Source organism: Cygnus atratus, chromosome 19 (assembly GCF_013377495.2).
Source record: "Cygnus atratus isolate AKBS03 ecotype Queensland, Australia chromosome 19, CAtr_DNAZoo_HiC_assembly, whole genome shotgun sequence".
Taxonomy (NCBI): Eukaryota; Metazoa; Chordata; class Aves; order Anseriformes; family Anatidae; genus Cygnus; species Cygnus atratus.
Genome location: NC_066380.1, coordinates 1784533 through 1804983, shown reverse-complemented (window position 1 = coordinate 1804983; position 20451 = coordinate 1784533). Strand labels below are relative to the sequence as shown.

Below are 20451 nucleotides of genomic sequence, written 5' to 3'. Positions count from 1 at the left end.
GAAGTAAAGACTGTAGTTCTACTAGAAAAAAGTTACTGTTTTACAACTGAGGCCCACTTCAATAATTTCTTAATTCTGAAATCAATTTCAAAACACATGGACAGAGGGCTGGAAATTGGATGCACCTACCCAATATTATGAAAATATTTCTCAAAGAATAATCGAAGACAGACAGCCCTAGTTCTGTGCAAATTCCCCCAGGGCATATGAAAACCTGTCCAAACCTGGTAGTCAAACGTGCATCGCTGACGTCCATCTTCTTTGGGAGTCCGCAGGTCTTCTAGGCTCTTAGCCTGGCTGAGAGGCTGAGACTGTGTTTCTACTTCTAAGTTAGGGAAAATGTCTTCAAGGAGGTTGATTTCTGTGGTGTTGCTTGAGAGGAGAGGACTTGGAGGCAGAGGCTCTTTTGCCTTTTCTGGACTGACAGCCTCTTCCCCATCAGCACTATCAGACTCTTTCAGGGCCCGGTATGGCTGAGGCCTATGAGACAAGAAAACAGAAATCAAGTTGCAAATTGTCTTTTTCATATTTTTTTTCAGAACAAGTATTTAGCAAGGAGTTGGATGGCTTTACAAAAAGTTTTTGGGTAGCAAATTACAGTGGCTTGTGAACAGCAGGTGTGTGAACAAAGTGACTGAGGGCAGGACATACAAAGATGACTTGGCACTCGAAGAGTTTTCAGAAAGGAAAAAGATGTAAGTGGGAAGTACTCAGAGGAAAGCTGTGATTATGCAGTTAGAGACAGACTGATGAGCCAAGTCTCTCTGAGCAGGAATAACCGGATGCTAGCTCTCCATTTTGACAGGCTGGCCCTTCCCACCCAGGCAGATGGCTGTTGCTGTGCTCAGTCCTTCTAGGCAGGAAGTCAGAGCAAGCACACCACAAACTGCTCTGTGTTCTGCAGGCACTTACATTCACTTGTTTCAAGCTAACTCAGCTTGAAACATAATTCAGTGTTTTCCTGCAATAATTGGGAATACTGTGCAGAGTTCCAATGATTATACTGGTGTCATCTTATCAAGAAACAACACAATTCATTATGAAGACACCTATTTTACATTTAAAGCCAAGGCCAAGTTAGCAACATGCTTTTCTTGCACGTACCTCAGCAAAAAAAATGAACAGCAGATTTGCATATCAGTTCTGTGTACAGAGAACAGCAGCATCATGCACATCCAATTAATAACAAGAAGTGACACACATATCTGTGGTGATTGGCATTTGACTGGCAGCCAGTTTTACCGTGGCATTTAAACAAGATTTCAATTAAAAGAAAATATTTGTGAGACCTCCAAAAACAAAGATAATATGGAAGAACCCTCCTCTTCTTTCCATATTTTATTATAACACATCTATATCATGCAAATTTCTTAACAGTCCTTATTTCCTTCATCAACAAATAAATAGGCATTCAGCTAGGAACACAAGAGTATAATAATGCAAGTACAAGACAGACAGCTGATGGTACATGTCCTCAGGAAGAGTGTGATCTTGCAAATCTTGGTTGTATCTTTAGTCTCTTGCATTATATGTGCTCATCTGCAAAGCATTTGATCACACTGCAAGAAATACCAAAACCATGAGGAATCTTTTGCACAGAAATCATTTTGGTAGCCTGGCCTCCCTTACCCTAAACACAAGAGTGCATGAACATTTTTCTTGCCCTTTGCTACTGATCCTATACAGTCTGTCTATTTGTGCCCAGCTGCTTGCAGTCATGTCCCTTCCCTGTTGCTCTCTGAACCCCCCTTCTGCATCACAGGGGTTGCCATCATGCCACTAATGTTGTTCCCACCTTGTTTCTCGCAGTGCTGTTAGCTTGGTCTGCAATTTAGGAGCTTTGCTCTCACTCCTAATCTGCAGCTCCATGGAAATGTAGGGTGCAGACAGCATCGCACCCGAGGCACGGCTGCAGCAGCGCTGGGGGCACAAACAAGGTGAGGGAGAGCAGGAGGCAGCATGGCCAGAAGGGCACCAATGAATTCAGCAACTGGATGCTCCAGTATCAAACTGGCAGCCCTTTCCTCCAGCCTAGTCTAACACAACTGCAGCTGGCAGGTTCCAAGCACTCGGATGTGATGGGGCATCAATCAATCTTCCAGTACCCAGAACTGCCTCGATCTGGCATCCCACAGATTTCTGAAGCAGCAGCTCACAGTACTATGGCACCTCTTTCTGCAGCTTCTGGTCAAGCCATTAAGGGATTTTGTTAAAAGAATGCATGTAGTTCACTGCAATTCCTGTCCCTTTCTCCACCTAGAAATTATCTGGCAGGTGAGGTAGGACGAGCAAATCCTCTGGATGACTGTCAGTGAGGCCTTACCTCGAGAGTGCCCTCTGGGGTGCTCTGCTCAAATATGCAGTATGAGGTTATTTAGCACGCCTGAATCCGCATGCACCTCCCTCCACGTGACAGTGTATCTCAAAAAGATGCACTGGGGCCCCTGGGCAGTCTGGCCAGGGAAACAGGAGCTGACAGGCAACGCTCCTTCTTCTAGCACAGGTGCCTAGGGGAGATGGCTGAGTCCTGAAGCCAAGGCTCACACATACAGTTCCTGTAGATGCGATACAGCTGAGCTGCTCAGCACCGTGTTTCAAAACTAGGCAAGACGTAGTTAAGAAGGTTTGGGAATTTACCAATCTGCAACAACTTACAAATGAAAAGGTTGCATACAAATAATACAGTGAGTAAACTCAACAAGTCGCTTGCTATCTGTTGTATAATTTAAGGTCAGGTTGTACTCTAAACCCTTGGAAGGATGTCTGCATGACGACTCCCCTGAGTCACTGAGGATCTAGTACTTGACAGAACAGAGAGGCTGCGATCAAGCAAGTGAAACTGGAAAAAGCTGATGACTGCACTGAAATAAAGCTCACAGGACAATCCAAAAAGCACAGTTAGCACTGTACAAAGAAGAACGGCAGAAGGTTTGGACAGGAACACAAGCGGCACATTGGAACAAAGGGCAAGTGGAAGGGTTACCTCCCACACAGCTCAGGTTGAACAGAAAACAATAAAGCTGTGCATTGCTGCATACTGATTCATGCAGTAGTATGCTTTTGCATGCCTCTAAATACCAAAACAAACAAGCGGGAGAAACGCGGAACATTCATCAAGTGCTGTATAAAGACTGCAGGAGTATTTCCAAAATTCCAAGTATAGGAGCAGGCACCCTGACCAATGCAAAAACTATTGTTTAAAGACTGAATTAATACAATGAAAGAATAAAGGATAGACCATTCAAAAGGAGCAGAGAAGAAAAAGTTTTCAGAGAAGCCAGAGACAGGATCCTCTTCCTGCTGAAATTCATCATCAGAAGAGTCCTCAGAGAGGAAGACTGTATAGTGTCGCATAGGCTTTACAAGGCTGGGGGAAACAGGGAGAGAAAAGTAAGTTACCAAGTTGTCACATTCAAAGCTGCAGAGGAGAGAGAAAACCAAGTGAGTCGTAGGCTCTAAATAATTTCTGAATGACTGACTGCCACTGTAAAGAGCTCTGCAGACTCATGTTAAGCTCTACTTTCAAGGCAGAAAATATAACTCTTCTAAAAATGTCTAGGGTGTTGTCTGGTTGGGAAGGGTACTAGGACCTGCAATCAGATCCACATTGCAAAAGAAGCCAATACAGAAACCCACAATTCCTCCACTGCACTTTCTAGAGATTTGGGTATTCTTTAAACTTGTTTACTCGGGCTGATATCAAACATGCAATTGAAGAAAAGAGCTGGGGATACCTATTTGGAAGACTAAGCAGCACAAATAGAAGAGTACAGTCATTAAAGCAAAAAAAAAAAAAAAATAGAGACAAATAGATTGGTCATAATAGGCTTCAAGTATTACAGAACAAGGGCAAATATTAACATCATCTTAAAAATTCCAGCATATCCAGAAGCTGAACAAATAATAGCATGCTGTGCTGCTGTGCAGTCTTGTATGTATTTGATATCATATGTGCCTCTGGAAACACACTTGAACTCTAATAAAAAACAAACAAAACAACCCCAACCATTTCACCAGACTTTTGACAAGAATCTATTAGTCATCTTTATTTTTATACACAGAGGTCAGATATGCAGGATTTGCACTTCTACCTCATGAAGACAATGGCAAAATTCTTGAGTGTAAAACTAACTCTGAATGACTATTCAGGTAAATGTACACTGGTTGGGGGGTAAAAGAAAAATATTTTAGGATTGCTGAAATTTTGAATATTTTTCTATTCTTTATTGTAGCTATCCATTGATTCACTTTGTTTTAACCTTAAAACCAGTGAATTACTCTTTTCTATATACAATAGAAGCTTCTACCCTTGACTCTAAAGCAGCTATCACTGCTTTAAACAACTAAATGCACTATCAGCTTTAGAAGAACAGGAAAGAGCACAGGAGCAGAGTACTTAAATGGAAATACACCGGAACCAAGAGGTTGAAAAGTGTGAAGAAATTAATAACAATTACTGCCTCATCTGTAACACTAAAATATCCTAATCTTAAGTAAAGTACAAAGGAACAGCCACTGTTTATTCCCTCTGAAACACTGAAGCTCTGGATCGCAAAAGAGCTTATAGAAAATACATTCCCACAAATGAAATATTGAGACAAATGCTTCACAAGTAACTGAAAGCAGTAAAAGCACATCGAGATCTACCAATACTAATCAGAGGACTCTACACCCATAGCTCAGTGCTTTTTTATCTGCTAAAACTCAAGGACAACATCATGTAGTGCCGTCAAAATTATATGTGCTTATTATATAGAAAATACTCTCGGTTTTTATTTTATTTTTTTTCCTCACCATTTCTGTTGTATTCTGGCATATCTAAGTGTGCACAAGTGGAAATGAAAAAAAAAAAAAAAAACAACAACAGGAGAAAACCTCTTTTCAACAGCACTATAAACCACTTCCATATGTCTTATGGACCAAGCCACAGGCTGATGAACATTGATGGATGTTGCTATAGAGTATCATCATCTGCACGTCTGGAAAAGAAATCACTAGGGTCATAAAAGCAAACATTGCCCCAAATGAGGCCTCTTCCCAAACATCTTCATTTTGTCAACCACGTATCACTGAGAATATCCTAGCTATTTTAGTGAACCAAAACACATTGTGAAGGACACAAAGCAACACACAAAAATTGAGATAGGAACCTAATTTTGCTACTACTGATGTCCACAGTAAAGTTCATTATTTCAGAATAAGCAGAGTCAGGCTCATCATGTGGAACAAAGGATATGTCCTGATCCTGTAAAGAAGGTAGAACAATGCTAGTATCTCTTATCACTGTGTGTATCCCTGGTAAGAGGAGGATATGCTAAAATCAGAACAGGACCGATAGCAGAGGCAAAAAGAGAAAGAATTTGATTTATCATCTTTATAGTACAGACATACTAGCAAACTACCTCTATTTGCTCTTGTATTCATAAGCAGCTTTTGTTGTTTCTTAGTTCTTTTGTCTCAATTGCCAAATAACTATATAATAAAGATATGAAAAGCAGTCCAAAACATCAGGTCAAGAAAAAGAGAAGTTGGCCACTGCAAGCGACAGCTCAATAGGGCTGAAACTGCCACTGTGAATAAATGTTTATTCACAATCAGGTCAGAGCTAATTAATAAAAAGTCTAAAATAGTGGTGGCAGCAGATGCAGCTGATAGTGTTAAATCATAGTCTGTGGTACACCAATTAAAGCTGTTGCATAGCTGTTCTTTTCCTCTCATGCTGTAATAGGCATCCAGGGAAAGTGAGGAGCTGCCACTGCATTAGGAAAAATTTGCTGTAACAATTTTTGTCTGTTGTTTTTAATAAAAGAAAGGCTATTACCTCCAAAATTCAATTTACATTAACAAATGTCTCCACCTAAAATGATTTTAGAAATCAAAGATTCTTTTAAAATATTTATTTTTTGAACTTATATATGCATATTTTATTTTTCTCTTAGGAGAATAAGTTAACATTTAACATGATTCAAGCAAATTTAGAATTGTTTTCCTGAAATCAACACCAATACTGAATTTCCACATATCTTGCTGACACATTATGTTTGGTAGCTGCATGTAAGAGATGCACTGGTGCAGTTGCCCTTAAAGCACTGCCTTTGATACCTTTTGTTTGCCTTCAGACTATGCTAAAATCAAATGCATTGTGTCTGTGTGTATGTATTAAGTAAACTGGGAACTAGCTATGAAAAAATAAGACGGTATCCTTTTTCCTAAATCATCCGTTGCACTTGAGTGCAGATCATTGCAATAAGATTGCATTTATAGCACATTAATTAATATGCACGTTCTTGTTGCTGCTGCAAGACTCCTTAAATGAAAGTAGGATCTCCTAATTAGAAAAAAGAAAGCACTTAAGTTTCACTGTTAGTGTGCTCTAAAAAACATTTTGGTCAAAGATAAGTGATGAACAGTCTAAAATTGTCCAAGTTTAAATTTTTTATTAGCTTGAGGCAGTAGAATCCAAAAAAAGTACCTATTCCCTCATTAACCCAATTCGCCAACTCTCCTGCAGTCTGCCACCCACCACTTGCTAGAATTTCCTACACAAAGAGCTGTCTCTGAAAAGGCAGGTCACAGCAAGCCCGGCTACAAGGCAGGCACTGCTGCAGTCTTAGAGGGGAAAAAAGGATGTGTCCATCACAGCTACAACCCTCATCATCTCCACATGACTGCACCAGCTCCTGCCTACCTAATCTCTTAGCTGAGTTACCATGCAGATGACTTGCTGATCTCTTTCTAATGTTTAGTTTAACATGTCTTCGGTTAGCACTAGCATATGACAGTACTGACAGCCGTGGCTGTTCCTTTTTAAATATCATGTCAGAAACACAGTGCAATAAAGCTGGGGATGCGCTCCATGGCTCTGCGTAGCATTATGATAGTATGGGTTTCTTTTTTAATGAGGAAGATCTGCATCTCAGGAGCTTTTTTCATGTGTCAGGATGCATGGACAAATCAGCAGCACATCACACTGGCCAAAAATGAAATGCTGACAAATGTAGATATTTCAAATTTAATTGACACCTAAATGTACTTGAGATAGAAAAAATACATACAGAAAATGTGAGTACAGGATTTGAGCATTAATAAGGAGAATTCTGTAATAATTTTAAAAAATAGTTCAGTTATGAGAACATTAAATGTGTGTATTTTATTAACTGTTTTGCTTTTTCCTGATTACAGAGATTGTGATACAAAGGGGGTAGTATGGACTTGTTGTCATTATTCTCCTAAAAATGGGCTTCCCAAATTTGAGGGAGGATTTATTTTTTATTTTAAAGAATAGCTATATGGCAACTCTAGGGAATTAAGGAATTTGTCCCTCTTAGACAGTAAAGTGAAGAGAATGAGGGATTTGGATGCATTGGCTTTTTCTTTCCAGTATGAAATAAGAGACTTGGGACTGAGGGGATTACCTAATAACTATTCAATATGAACAAAGCATACACCCATCGCTGGAATTCCTTCCTGCACATTCTGAACACTCAGTACACCTGAGTGCGAGCTAGCAAAAATATTAAATATTTTATTTTTAAATTGACACTTTGCATACTGTGAATTTTCATAGAAGCAGAATATTCCAAGAAAAACTAAAATATTAGCATAAAGCAAATTTTAAATGAAAGCAAAAAAAAAAAAGCTCGCAAGTCATTCAATTAGATAACAGAAACAACAGCTTTTGATCAGTGTGTCCAGTAAAGGCAGGTAGCTAACTGTTTTATAATTTTTCTGAACTTTTTACACATTTTCTAGAAAGTTGGAAATAGGAACAAAGAATTTAAAGTGGGAACAAGCTGGATGACACCTCTGCCTGCTCTGATAGATCTAGATGCAAGATCCTACAAAGTCACTTCACATTATCATCCTATTTCACAACAATAAGTACATTTTCACCAATTTCCCCTGCAGATATCATATCCGTATCTCTACAGACGCAAGCTGCATACGTTCAGTAGGTTCACTCCAAACCAGATGGCAGAAATAAGCTCCAGAATTAAAGTTTCTTGTACACCATCCTATTGGAAAAGTGGGAGAGCCAGGAAGGAGGACCAGGGTTCCCAAAGGGGTACCCTGTGCTAAGGTTCTTGCTTGGCCTGGTACAAAAAGCACGACTGCTCTCAGCACATTTCTTGCCCGTTTGCTATCCCTTTGCTGGGCCATCTGCCTTCTTGGCACTACCTTCATCATATCTAGCTTTTTCTAAATCAATTTTCTCATGGTAGAGGAACCACAGCAACACAGCAAGTCTCTCTTCTGTAGCCTATGGTATTTGCTTTTCGATTCCAGCCACCCTTGTTCAAATAGGTACTTGCTGGTTTAGCTTTTTTTCTAAGTGGAGATCCTTGCTTGCAGTGATGCCATAGAAAACCTTTACCATACGCAAGTTCTGTATGGCAGAGCTTCAAGAGCCTGGTTACAACAACTGGAATTTAATGGGCTTTATGAGCCTGTATCATTTAACACAGCCATCATGCTGATTTCATACTAAATTCAGTGTAATAACCCACTATTGCACTGCAGCCTATTTTCATTCATATGATATAAGGAAAAGCCATTAGCTTCTCTACTAAGTCCTACATGAGTTCTGGAAAGCCATAATGAACTGCTGCAGCACTGACATGGGTTTAGCCAGCCCAAGAGCCTTTTGACATGCTGTTAATTGTAAGCCTGACCCTCTGATTTCCTATTTTAATTTCCTCCTACTCTGCATGCCCTGGACGCCAGCTAGTCAGTACTTACAGAAGACAGATCCTAGAGCACTCTGGAAGCCTATTCGACATTTAATAGGAAATCTTGCTGTGGTGTAAAAAAAAGCTCTCAGAAACCTGTCTATCTGTTAAAAATGCAACACCTTATTTCTGTGAACAACTAATTTATGTTTAAGGAGACATGTCCCCCATGCTTAGTATTTCCCTAGGTGGTAATCTAGCATTTTCTGAGCTCTCATCTGCAAATTCTTCCTGTTATTTTATAACTAAAATAAATAAATAAAACAAAGAAATTATATATTTTAGATTTAATGACAATTTGTCATTAAATTTGACATATGTGTGTCCTTTGGTGTCACTGTTCCCACTGTCCTGTGTTTTAAGTTTGATTAGAAAACGAGCACACAACACAACCAAAATAGTGTTGCTCTTTTGCATAGATTAAAAAAATTAACTCATGTAAGGTAAGATACATATTTCCTAATATCATAAAAAATGCATTAGTGAATGTAACAACTGAAAGGACACCTAACGTGACAGTTTACTTTTCAGATGTCAGGCAACATCACAAATGGAAAACAGGCTGCACTGAAATGAGTTTGCTCCTGTTGAGGCTTGCGCAGTGGTTAGTGCCACCCTGCCCCGGAGATGTCTCCACCAGCTGGCAGGAGGACGCAGGAGTCACAGTCTGAGCTAATGAATCCGCTATCCTGCGAAATGTCCCCGAAGCTTTCATTTTCAATCATTCAATACCAAAAAGATAGCATTAGTTTTAAATATAAAAGGAACCTTCTCCTTGAGTGGAAGCTTCTCCTCACAAACAAATCCCACATATGAGCACCTGAGCATAACTAGCTAATAATTAACTTTTGAATCAGTGCAATTAAGCGAAATATTTTGGTCAAGTTTAGGTCAAGAAAAGCACCCTCTCAGCACTGTCACTGCTTTCACAGAATCTCCTCTGATCTGCAGTAAGAACGCTACCAAGTAACAACAACAAAAATATAAACTAGTGTTTTCATTCATTCCAGGATTATCCAAGAGAGAAAAAATGTATATATATATATATATTTTTTTTTTTTAATTAAGATAAAGCAACTGGCATATTTTCAGCTCAGAACAATATAGGTACATTATTTCCTAAAGGGACAAAAAATAAAAGTTTTTGGAAAACCTCATGATAATCTTTTATTACTATTTAAAAAATGTTTCACTTATTCAAAGTATCAATTTAAGTAAACACCAAGGAAAGAAGGTAGGATTAGTGAGTCCTTACCGATTTCAAAGACACTGGCCTCAAGTTATTTCTTAGGTAAGCCATTTACACGATCTTTTAAGTACACAGTTAGATATTTAAAATGATCAAGAGGAATAGTAAGTCAGTTTATAGCTATAAAGAATCATCTTATCTTTGGTACCAACCATTTTTACAAAACAAAAAGTTCATAGTTCATGAAAACAGCTGAATTAAAACCAAGTTTAAACCTAGTATATCAGCCATGCAGGGAGTCATTGTATTATACGTTAAGAAAAAAAATATTTAAAAAACCCTTTAATCTTTGTGTAGGGACAGCTAGCACCCTGTATAAGCATGAGCCCTTTTGCAGGATTTGCAATCTATTCCACAAGAGGGCAACCAAATTCCACTATAAAATGAATAAATGCACCTGTAGGATTTAAAGTGACCATTCATTTTTATCTAAAAGCCAGAATTCTACTCCCCGTATCCTAAAATGACTGGGAAAAAACTTAGACATTCATGTAACTTGGAAGGGGATGAGGATGGAGAAATATCCAACCTCCACCTCTTTTTCCCTCATGTACAGTGGTGACAGTAGCGATACATGTGTGGAAAAAAGGTGTGATCAAAAATGTAAACCATTTTTCTTCTTATGGGATTTGAGTACCTTCAGATACAGCAATTATCCCATAATCTTGGTCACCAGCTAAAGCATTTCACTTTACTGAGAATAAAGCCACCACAGACTGGGACACAAGCAAGTACTGCAAAATGTCTATGACAAATGCATCACTTTGTGCTGCAGTTAAGAGATGAATGACAAGGCAATCTCTGTGACAGATTAGATCAGTGCAACCATCTTGTGGCCCTCTAGTCCAGTTCCAATGTGATTTCCTGCTGCACTGCCTCAGCACTGGGCATTTGGAAAGTACTACTGCATGCTTCCTCATTCCTCCTCCAAAAATTCTAAACCAAGCTTTTTATCATTAAAAAATTATTTTGGTTTGTAGTTCATTCTCTCCCCCCCCCCCCCCCCGCCCTTTTTTTTTTAGTTTAAAATTAAGCAAAGCTGCAAAGTACGTAAGTACTTACTGTTCTGGACTAGAAACTGAAGTCCTTCGTCCTTCCACAGCAATGTTGCTCTTGGGTCTCTTAACAACGTGAGGTCTTGGAGGCCGAACCTATTACATACACACACACAGAAGACACTTCATTAAATACTGCAAAAGTTGATCATATAACAGACATAAATGGCAAAATATGCATAACCACCATTATTTTAAAGGTATCTTCCATTTGGAATTCCTTTTAAACTTTTGTGCTACAACCATGTTACAAATTTATCAGTTTGAATATAAACTACAGTGATCCACAACTTCTTAAAAGGTCAAAAACCCACGTTTTTGAGTTGCAAGTGAAACACACATGCTTATCACTGACGCCTAGCTATTAACCATTTAATGAAAATTTGCTCCACTGTCCTGCTTGGTACTGGATAATTTTCTATGAAGGTTTCCCTAAACGTAAGCTTCACCTAAACAGTTAGTTGATAGTGTAAAAATGGAAAGCACTGTGTGTTGTTGCACATTATCGGAAACTGGAGTTCTGCTCTGACATCCTGATCCTTTTGTCCACATGTTCATAGGAAGCCAACTCCTCAAGCAAAGACTTCTGTGTAAGTAAGCACTGAAACAAAGATGTACTTGGAGTAAATGTTACAATGTGAAAAACATAGCTAATATTTCACAAAAAAAAAAAAATGGTTCCCTTCAGCAGGCTGAACAGAAAACCTTGCCAGACATGTTATCATTGTCATCACTGATGATATATTAGTGTATCTTTTCTTGTCTGTAATAAAATCCAAAGGTTTTCTGTGGAAGCTGATGTTGCTGCCAATCCAATCTTAAATAACATATCCATCATCTTCTGATGTTCAGAAATCAAGCTTAATTCACCCATATTAACTCCACAAGCAAACAAGATTCACTTCAAGGAAAGGAAACAGCACACACCATCACTATATAGGCAAATTTATGTATGTGCCTACCTATACTAATGAGAAATGCTGTTGATGAATTTATCCCTTTGTGTCAAATGTGGTAACGAACACTTGGAGCATTAGGGTGAGGCTGTACAAACAAGCTTTCCAGATTTTGTTAAGGAAGTACTATCCTCCCTGAAATGGAGTCTGACTTTTTGGCTTAACTGAATGCTAACCAAAAGGAATCCCCAAAGCCCTCAAATAAGCTCAGGAATACAACTCAACTTCCGCCGTCCTGGGCTCGTGCTCTCTTTAATAGCCACAATATAAAGGAAGTTGTTAAAGGCCTACAACCAGAGCACTCTTTGGATGAGTGATGAATTTGTTTGCAATCATAGCACTGATGTGGGCTTCCCACCACCTCTGCAAGGTAGATTGTTTCTTCGGTGTGTGTGTTTGTTTTTTTTTTTTTTTTTTTTTGTTTTCTCAGTGTTTTAAAAAACGTAGAGCTAAAATTTTCTTGCTAGGAAAAAAAACGCTGAACTGTGTGCAGTGATTCTGCACTACACGACAGTATGCAGAAGATAATAGCCGGATTATTGTATTGAATTTTCATTTCAAAGGAAACGGTGTACAGCAGATATGATGAAGAAATCCAGAGATGTATTGCCAGTATTTCTTAGGAAAAAGAGTTTATACAAAGGTCAGATGTTAAGGTCTTGAAGATCACTCCCCACACAAGGCTGTTCCTCTCTACAATAAAGACAGCTTAAGAATGTGAATTTATGGCAGGAATGGAAGGATTAAGTTTGTGGCAACTTCAACTGAACTTGCAACGTGGTGAAACATGGGGAAAAGAACAACAGAGCTAATTAGACGAGCTGAGCTGTCAGAGTGCGGCTGAATGGCTCGGTGCCAACAAACAAAAGGAATGGGCTGGCAATCAGCAGGATCGATGAAGAATACTGCTTCATTAGGGCTGATAAAACAGAGAGAGTGAGCAATAGAGAGAGAGTGTGTGCAAGGGTGGGGGGAGAAACGCAAGAGGAACTGGGGGGAGAAGAGAGCAAGAAGGAGAAGAGAGGAAGAAAGAAATCTGTTTAATTAAATCTGAGCTGGAAGATGGTGTATAAAGCTGGCTTGTCATCATGCTGTGAACACTTTCACCTCTTGGGTGGTACCCTGGGGGAGTGATGGTGATGAGGGGAAGAGATGAGAGTTTTGGATGGCTCCAGGGGGCCACCAGACCAGTAAAGTGCAGGGTGACATGCTAAGTAGGATTTACAGCATTGTTCATGGGGGACTGCAGGGAAAAGCCAGGAATCAAGCCAACTCCTTGCTGGATTTTGAGCCTTATTTAGCTAAATAGGCAGTGTTAAATGCATATCAAATCCAAAAGTAGAAAAGAAATCCAATTACATGAGCACAGAGCCTAGAGGATAAAGGTAAACATCCAGTACAGGGTTAAATGTGCTTATTACTGTCCCCATCAGCTTTATGAATAATTACCATATTTTAACTTTTTCTAACTGAATGAAGTTTCCAAACAGCCACTATTAATTTAAACAGATCTCTATGAACTATAGGCCTTTCACAGTATCACTACAATTCATCTCCAAAGCAGCAGAATGTAAAGAACATATCTGTTCTGCTTCTTTAACCTTTCTTTGGTTTGTGTTTTTGTTCTCACTATTAGTAATGACTCATATTGCAAGGACCAGTACCCATGGATGCCTTCTCATAACAGATAGAGTCTGAGAACTGTAAGCATTTCTCAGCAATTCTGGTATTACGTGGACTTGGTTGGAAGAGCAGAGAGATCGTGCCTCCTGATTCAAGGCTTTCTGTAAAAGGCTGGGATGAATTACTTGACAATACCCACCTCTGTAATATCCGCCAAGACTAAGACAGGTAAAAAGCAGCCTGCACACAGTATTATTTACGCACACAAAAATGTCTTTCATCAATTAAAAGCCAAATAACAGTTCTGAACAACAACAAATTTAGGTATATTTGATACAAGCATATTTTTGGGACCGATTACACTCGTTTATATTTGTCTTGAATTTTCTCTTGATGAAGGAAGCATTTCTGTTCCACTTACTGACATGGCTAGATGAATGCAACAGGAGCTTTTATTATTACATTTCCAACCTTTTATCAATCACATTGAGAGCAAAGACAGTTGACACAAACACATCATAGTGAGGACTATTAATGCACTACAGCTGGGAGATTAAACAGTCTTAGCAAGACGGTCGTGTAGCAAACACTATCTGAACAATACTGTTCAGCAACTTTTGTACAGAGAAATTGCAATGAGCCCTCGTGGGGCTTCACCTGCCAAGCACAAAACAAGAGGACTAAGAAGCAGTATGGGAACCCCTTAGTACCAGGGAAGGTTTGTTCCCAGTGTAATGAATCTTGGAAGGCCTCCCACAGCAATTACATTTAAGAGAACACGTATAAGCATAGTCAATGCTACCTTTTAAACACAGAAAACAGAAATCTTCAGTGCAGGAATCCATAACAATGACTCTGCTAAGCTAAACACCCAGAGTTAAAAAGAGGGAGGAAAAGAAAAACATGCTATTGAGATGTAATGTAGGAACATGCACCAAAGATCAAAAGTTTACACACACCCAAGTGCACTTGTTAACCAGTTGCCGGCTCATCCAAAACTACACATTTTTAACAAGTTTTAGCAAGATTAGATTTGAAAACTTGCATCTCTCTTTTTCCTATGCTTGTACATTTATGTGTAAGGAAGCAAGGAGTGAGATCTATGTGCCTTTTGGTGAAATTATATCAATGAAACCAAAGTCCTGAATAGAAACAAATACCTTTCAAGGCTGTTGCAAAAGCAACACACCTCTAAAATGATACCATGTTCTTGTACTAATAAAAAAAGTCACCAATACAGACCCAGTACAGTCTCCAATCTTAAAAGCATCTGGTACAGTTAATATGTCACAATTGGCCTACAGTCAGGGTTTTGAATGAAAAATGCTTAGATAAGGTATTCCTTCCCAACACAGGTATTGCATTAAGAATAATTTCTGTGTAGTTCTTCTATGGAAGACTCACTTCCTCGGGCCAACGTGCCGTGCCTACATTTTTTACTCTATGTAATTAAAGAGATTTCCAGCTTGCATTTTATATGAAAATAAGGTATATATGTATATCCTCCATAATGTTGTACCAGTGTTCTACCACATAAAGTTTGCCTTTTTTTTTTTTCTAAATGTGTGTTGTGTGTTCACTCATCTATTCCACGGAGAAAAATTAAGTGTCCCAAAATAATTTAAAGCAGAACTTGCGGAGAATAAATACTTTCTCTTCAGACTTCTGCTTCCTTTTATATTTGAGTTTAGTGCAAGTCTTCAAAAACTCACTGGCTAAAAACTTATCCCAGCCTAGCAAGAGTTTTTGTTCAAGAAAACACCACAAAAGTAAAAACAAACGTTGCAACAGCAGCATCAGTTACCTGCAGAACTGACTGAAAGCTGCAGAACTCGTCAAAGAAAAGCAGAATAAATGCAGGTCCCAGGGCTGTGCCGCAGCAGAGAAGAAGGGAGTTTAGGTGCAAAATTTACACATTGCTTTTTTGCAAAGTTTGACAATCCAAACTACCAAGGTTTAGTAATGCTACTGAGAGAGCAATTCAGGCAGTGTTAAGCTGTGGCAGTGAAACAAAACTACCAGCTACTCACGGGCCTAGATGAACGCTGTATCTTTGGAGGTGGTGGCCGAGGCGGACGGAGTCTTTGCTGCTGTATCAAAGTGGAAACTTAAGTCATACGTAAATTAAATAGTCACCTACATGAAAACACCTCTGATTTTGTGGCAAAAGCAGTTCAAGTGGATAATGTGATTTACCTTAACTTCATACTCACCTCACAAAATGTAATTATTTTCAAAACAGTGACAATATCATGACCTACAAAGTGCCACAATAGGAGAGGTAGCTGTATCTGCCTCCTTGACATAGGTTATATTACACCAAAGGTAGTACGATCAATAAATACTCCAGACCAGATCATCCAACATTTACTGAAACAATAAAGATGCTTAAAGTGGATTCTAACCTGTAGGTCCAAGTGTTCTAGACAACATTTACACAAATTGAAAGAATCCAGCAAAGCAGGATGTTCAACAAGCTTTCACTAAAATCCCAAGCGCAATTTTAGTGCTTGCAAAAACTTATGCTAAAGGCCTCAAACCAGCAAAGATATATTTAAGAGCATTTAAGTGGCTCTAAGTCACTTAAACCTTCCATACACTAACTGTAGTGGAACGAAGTGTAAATTGCCTAGAGCAAAGTGTGTACATTCATTGTAAAAAAAAAAAAAAAAAAATTTCATGTACAACTCATTGTAAAGAAAACTAAAATCCCCAAGTCATCAACAGTTCTAATGAAGTCAGAACAGGGCACTGAGGAGCTTATTTTGGTCTCCCACTTTTAAAATTAGCAGTTGGCCAACTCGTTGCTTTGTAATGGTGCTGGAGCTATTCCAATTCAGTTGCTTTTGACTGAGCCAGCAGCATGACTCTCCTCACACAGATGGTATCTTAAGGTATATACTCTGTTAGACAAGGAACCCACTGATAATTAATGAGATTCTAAATAAAATCATCCTAAAGTACAACTTTGATATTGAAAACAAGATCAAAGTTAATGTCTTTCCTGTGGCAGCTTGTGTACACATATTAGCACTTAAAGTGAGTAGAGCCCTCAGCGAGGAGCACACGGGAATTCCTCTGAATGCCTGCGACCAGATAACAAAGACCGCATCACTGGCCCCAGCACATGGCGCGTTCCATGGACAAAAGCCCATCACCGTACAGAGAAGGAAAAGGAACTGGCAGCAGCAGGCAGGTTCTTCAGACATAACAAGAAAGCTTACACAGATTACTCTATTTCTCTCTCAAAAAAGATTCCAGATTCAAATCTCAGCAGTTTTAAACTCCTTACTAGCATAGTCTTTATTCTAGACTGACACACATTCCCTTTCAATACCCTCATGCTGTGTAATGGTTCAACTCCAGCCTACCACACCATTTTCAGGCTCTTCTTGCACCTCTTCAGACTTTCCTTTCAAATTTCCCATTAAGTTATAATCTGCATCCATTGGTTCGTTCGTTTTTGTGTGTCACTGGAGGACTGCCAGACTGCACATGCACTCAGCTCAGCTTTTTGGGGTGAGTGTTGGGGTTAGTGAGGGGAGGAAAAAAAAAAAGGCACCTGGGATAGAGAGCTGAGAGAGCTTCCCACCATATTTTCCAAGAAAGTAACCAGGAAAACAAAGAAAAATAGAAAGAAATGCCAGTGGTGAGCTATTGTTAGCCCTTCCGCACTGTTTCTCTTCTGTACCTTTTATTATACAATTCAGTCACAGAACTGTAGTGCTGTGCATCTTCCCCTCTTACCTACTCAGGCTGAAAGCACAAATTTAAAATATATTTAACTTTTGTTATGTGAAATAGCGTACTTATTTTCCATCATGTTTCAGAAGCATAATGGAACAGCTGAGAAAATCTGAAATCTGCACTTTTCTAGTTCCTTTAAAAGACATCCACTTCCTACATAGCTACTTAGACAAACTATTTGATGAAGCAGGAAAACAAGATGCAAGTACACTCTTTTTTTTATTTTATTTTTTAAAGCTTCCTGCATATATGCTTCATTTCACTATTTTTTCACTCTTAGTTACCTAAAAATTGTGGATGTTTCTATATTAGAAAATTCTTGAGTAAGTTATCTAGGTGGGAAATGTAAGCATTTTCCGAAAGCCACAGCTAGCAGTGTCTTGAGCAACTTGTTTTCCACAACTTTTTAAATTCTGGACAAATATGGTTTTATCGATATAAGAATTACAAGGTATCACTTAACATTTCACAAAGAAGTTGATGTTATTATTTCTCCAGTGTTAGTTCATATCACTGAACATATTTGTCTGTTTCAAAGACCACACTACAGCCCTGGAAGCTGCTTTGATTAGGGAATCAGTTTTTCCTTTTCCACAGCAAAAAACAGGCCTTTTTTTTTTTTTTGACTGTAGCATCAACAGTATTAACTGATAAAGCAGTGGCAGTATTATTTAAGCTTTTAAAACAGTGTGACAAAGGCAGGCCCTTCAGAGAGCAAGACAGACAGACAACACAGTAGCTGAGGATTATCTCCTAGCGAGCTGGTCAATATATTGATTATAGTCACTGCAAGGACACGTACAGCTGAACTTTACTTACTCACCCACATACATGCTGGAGGAAAAATATGTCTGAGAAAATGTGTGACAGGATTACTTAATTATCTACTACATCACTGTTAGAGTAGTCAATGGCAATAAAGTTTTAAGGTTTTCGGGAGATCTGAAAATTCCGCTTTGCATTAAAAGTATCCTTTTAAGTTGAACTACTAACGTTAACGGCCAAATACCCATACAATAGTCAAATAGCACACAAAAGAATAAGAACAATACATATGCCAGTACAGTCTAGAGGAGTTTAATAGGACTATCACCTCATTTCATATTCCTTACCTGCATCCAAACCACACTCAGTACTAATTTGTTATTCCTATTAGTCATAATTGACCAAGAATTACGATTTCAGACCTTAAAACATCACGTTATTGGCCTTGAAATCAAAACTATACATGCATTTTTCTTTTCCTTTTGGTCTCTGAGGGATAAGGGTAAGTTGACTTTGCTTTGAAGTTTTCTCTGGTTTCAAGAGGGTCAAAAACTCTCTTATTAAATATAAGCTGAGATTCTCATTGAATTACTTGATTTCAGAACCTAGGACTTCTGAAGACAGAATTTCTGAAGTTTTATAGTAAACACAATCACATGAGTTGTTGACACTTCCTGAGGTTACCTCAGCTTCCATCTTATTTGGGGATTCTTAAGTGACAGATTTTGCTGTCGTTGCAATTCAGATAGACTTTTTTAAACACAAGAGAAAATCAGAAGCTCAGGTGTGATATCATACGTGCAGCCACCTCTTACCAGCATTCTTCTCTTCAAGTAGCAAAACAAAACTATGCAAGGTGTGTCTACGTAAGAAGCAGCACTGGGCATACTTCAGAAGTTTCAAATGGCACATTTATGGTCAAGATTCTGCAACATGGGAATTTAGTTGGACAGAAAACAAAGGCAGGAGAGAAGGAAAGGGAATGAGAAGTTTTGAGAGCAGAGGCAAAGGGCAGTGAGGAGTAGCTGACTTGGAGGTCCACTAGCAGGTAACAGTTATTTGTTCTTCACCAGAGCTTTTAACGTTGATGTTAATACCTGTCAGCAGAATGGGATAAGCCAGTATATTTGAATTATATGAAGACCATATTTACTGGAAAAGCCACTGATTTGAAGCTAATTTGTTAATGCAGCAAAACACATTGTTTCTGAAAGGTCAGTAGGGGAAGCTGTGTTGGAATACCAACTTAATTACCTGTGCTGTAAGGATGAATGGGTACAAAACAGCACATAGCTACATTGCTAAAAGCCACTAAATTGCTATTCTAGGTGTGTTCCTAAATGTGTATAATACAGGCTTTTTTTCTTCTTCAAAGGGGAGAAATGTCTAAATTAGCCCTTTCTTACCCATAGCTGTTTACCAGCATACCTTTTTACTCTAGATATTTTCTTAATTGTCTTATTCTAAATACTTCTGCAGCAACAAGACACAAAGAAAATTTGCAGGAAGCCAATTTTATGACTGCAGATCTGGCACTGTTTTTACTAATTACCAGACAAGCGATTTTAAGCTACGAGATGCTGGAGGAAGGAAAAAAAAAACTTACATTCACTTTTACACTGTAAAAATACTATTATTGCAACAAGTGCAACTAGAAATAGATGCATAAAGGAAACACAACTAGACAAAAACTGGTTTGTCAGTATGTACACACGGAAGTGTTTCTCACTCTCAAGTTAGTAGTGTTTCTAATGATTTCCAAGGTAAAACTTTTCTACATAAGTATCTTACTTTCTTCAGAAATACAGGACTGGTTTAAAAACTGCTTGTATGTTTTAAAGACAAGGAGACATGACAGAAAGATGCACTGTCCTGAATGCATCCGTGCTCAAATACATCATGCTGCAAAGGATCCAAAGCGCTGACTTTGGAAAAATATGCTAAACCTCAAGCAAACACTCAATAAAAAAAAAGGTGGTGGTGGGGGGGGGGGCAGTTAGGGGTAGGGGGAATAAAAACACTGAAAAATGTATGGTACCTAAAAAGATTCAGTACAGAAAGCAGACGGAATCTATGAGGCAGCTGTTTTATTACCCATCCAGATCCCTGCACAGCACACACACTGCTTTTTACATACTCCCATATGCACAGCTCACAAACTGGGATGACAAGAACAGCGTATGCTTTACAGCATATATTTTTAATTTACACTCTGAAATACTTCAACTGAAATCTGTTGGGTCCTGTGATAAAAAAAATTTTTTTTTTTTTTTTTTAAGGGATGTCTTATTCTTCAAGCCATATTTGTAGATTGGGAGGGTAGCAAG

At 38.7% G+C, this 20451-nt stretch overlaps 1 protein-coding gene across 5 annotated transcripts in view; it reads right to left on the bottom strand.

The window, feature by feature from the left end:
* Positions 1-20451, bottom strand: part of DENND1A (DENN domain containing 1A) — a 201384-nt gene that overhangs the window by 10521 nt on the left and 170412 nt on the right. For 3 of the 5 annotated variants that reach the window (XM_035555440.2, XM_050714645.1, XM_035555443.2), the window contains 3 exons: positions 15643-15702; positions 11041-11129; positions 225-480 (listed from right to left, as the gene is read on the bottom strand). In XM_035555440.2, the coding sequence (XP_035411333.1) occupies positions 225-480; positions 11041-11129; positions 15643-15702 (405 nt within the window). The remainder of the gene's footprint in view (positions 1-224; positions 481-11040; positions 11130-15642; positions 15703-20451) is intronic. The other 2 variants (XM_035555441.2, XM_035555442.2) reach the window with 2 other exon arrangements.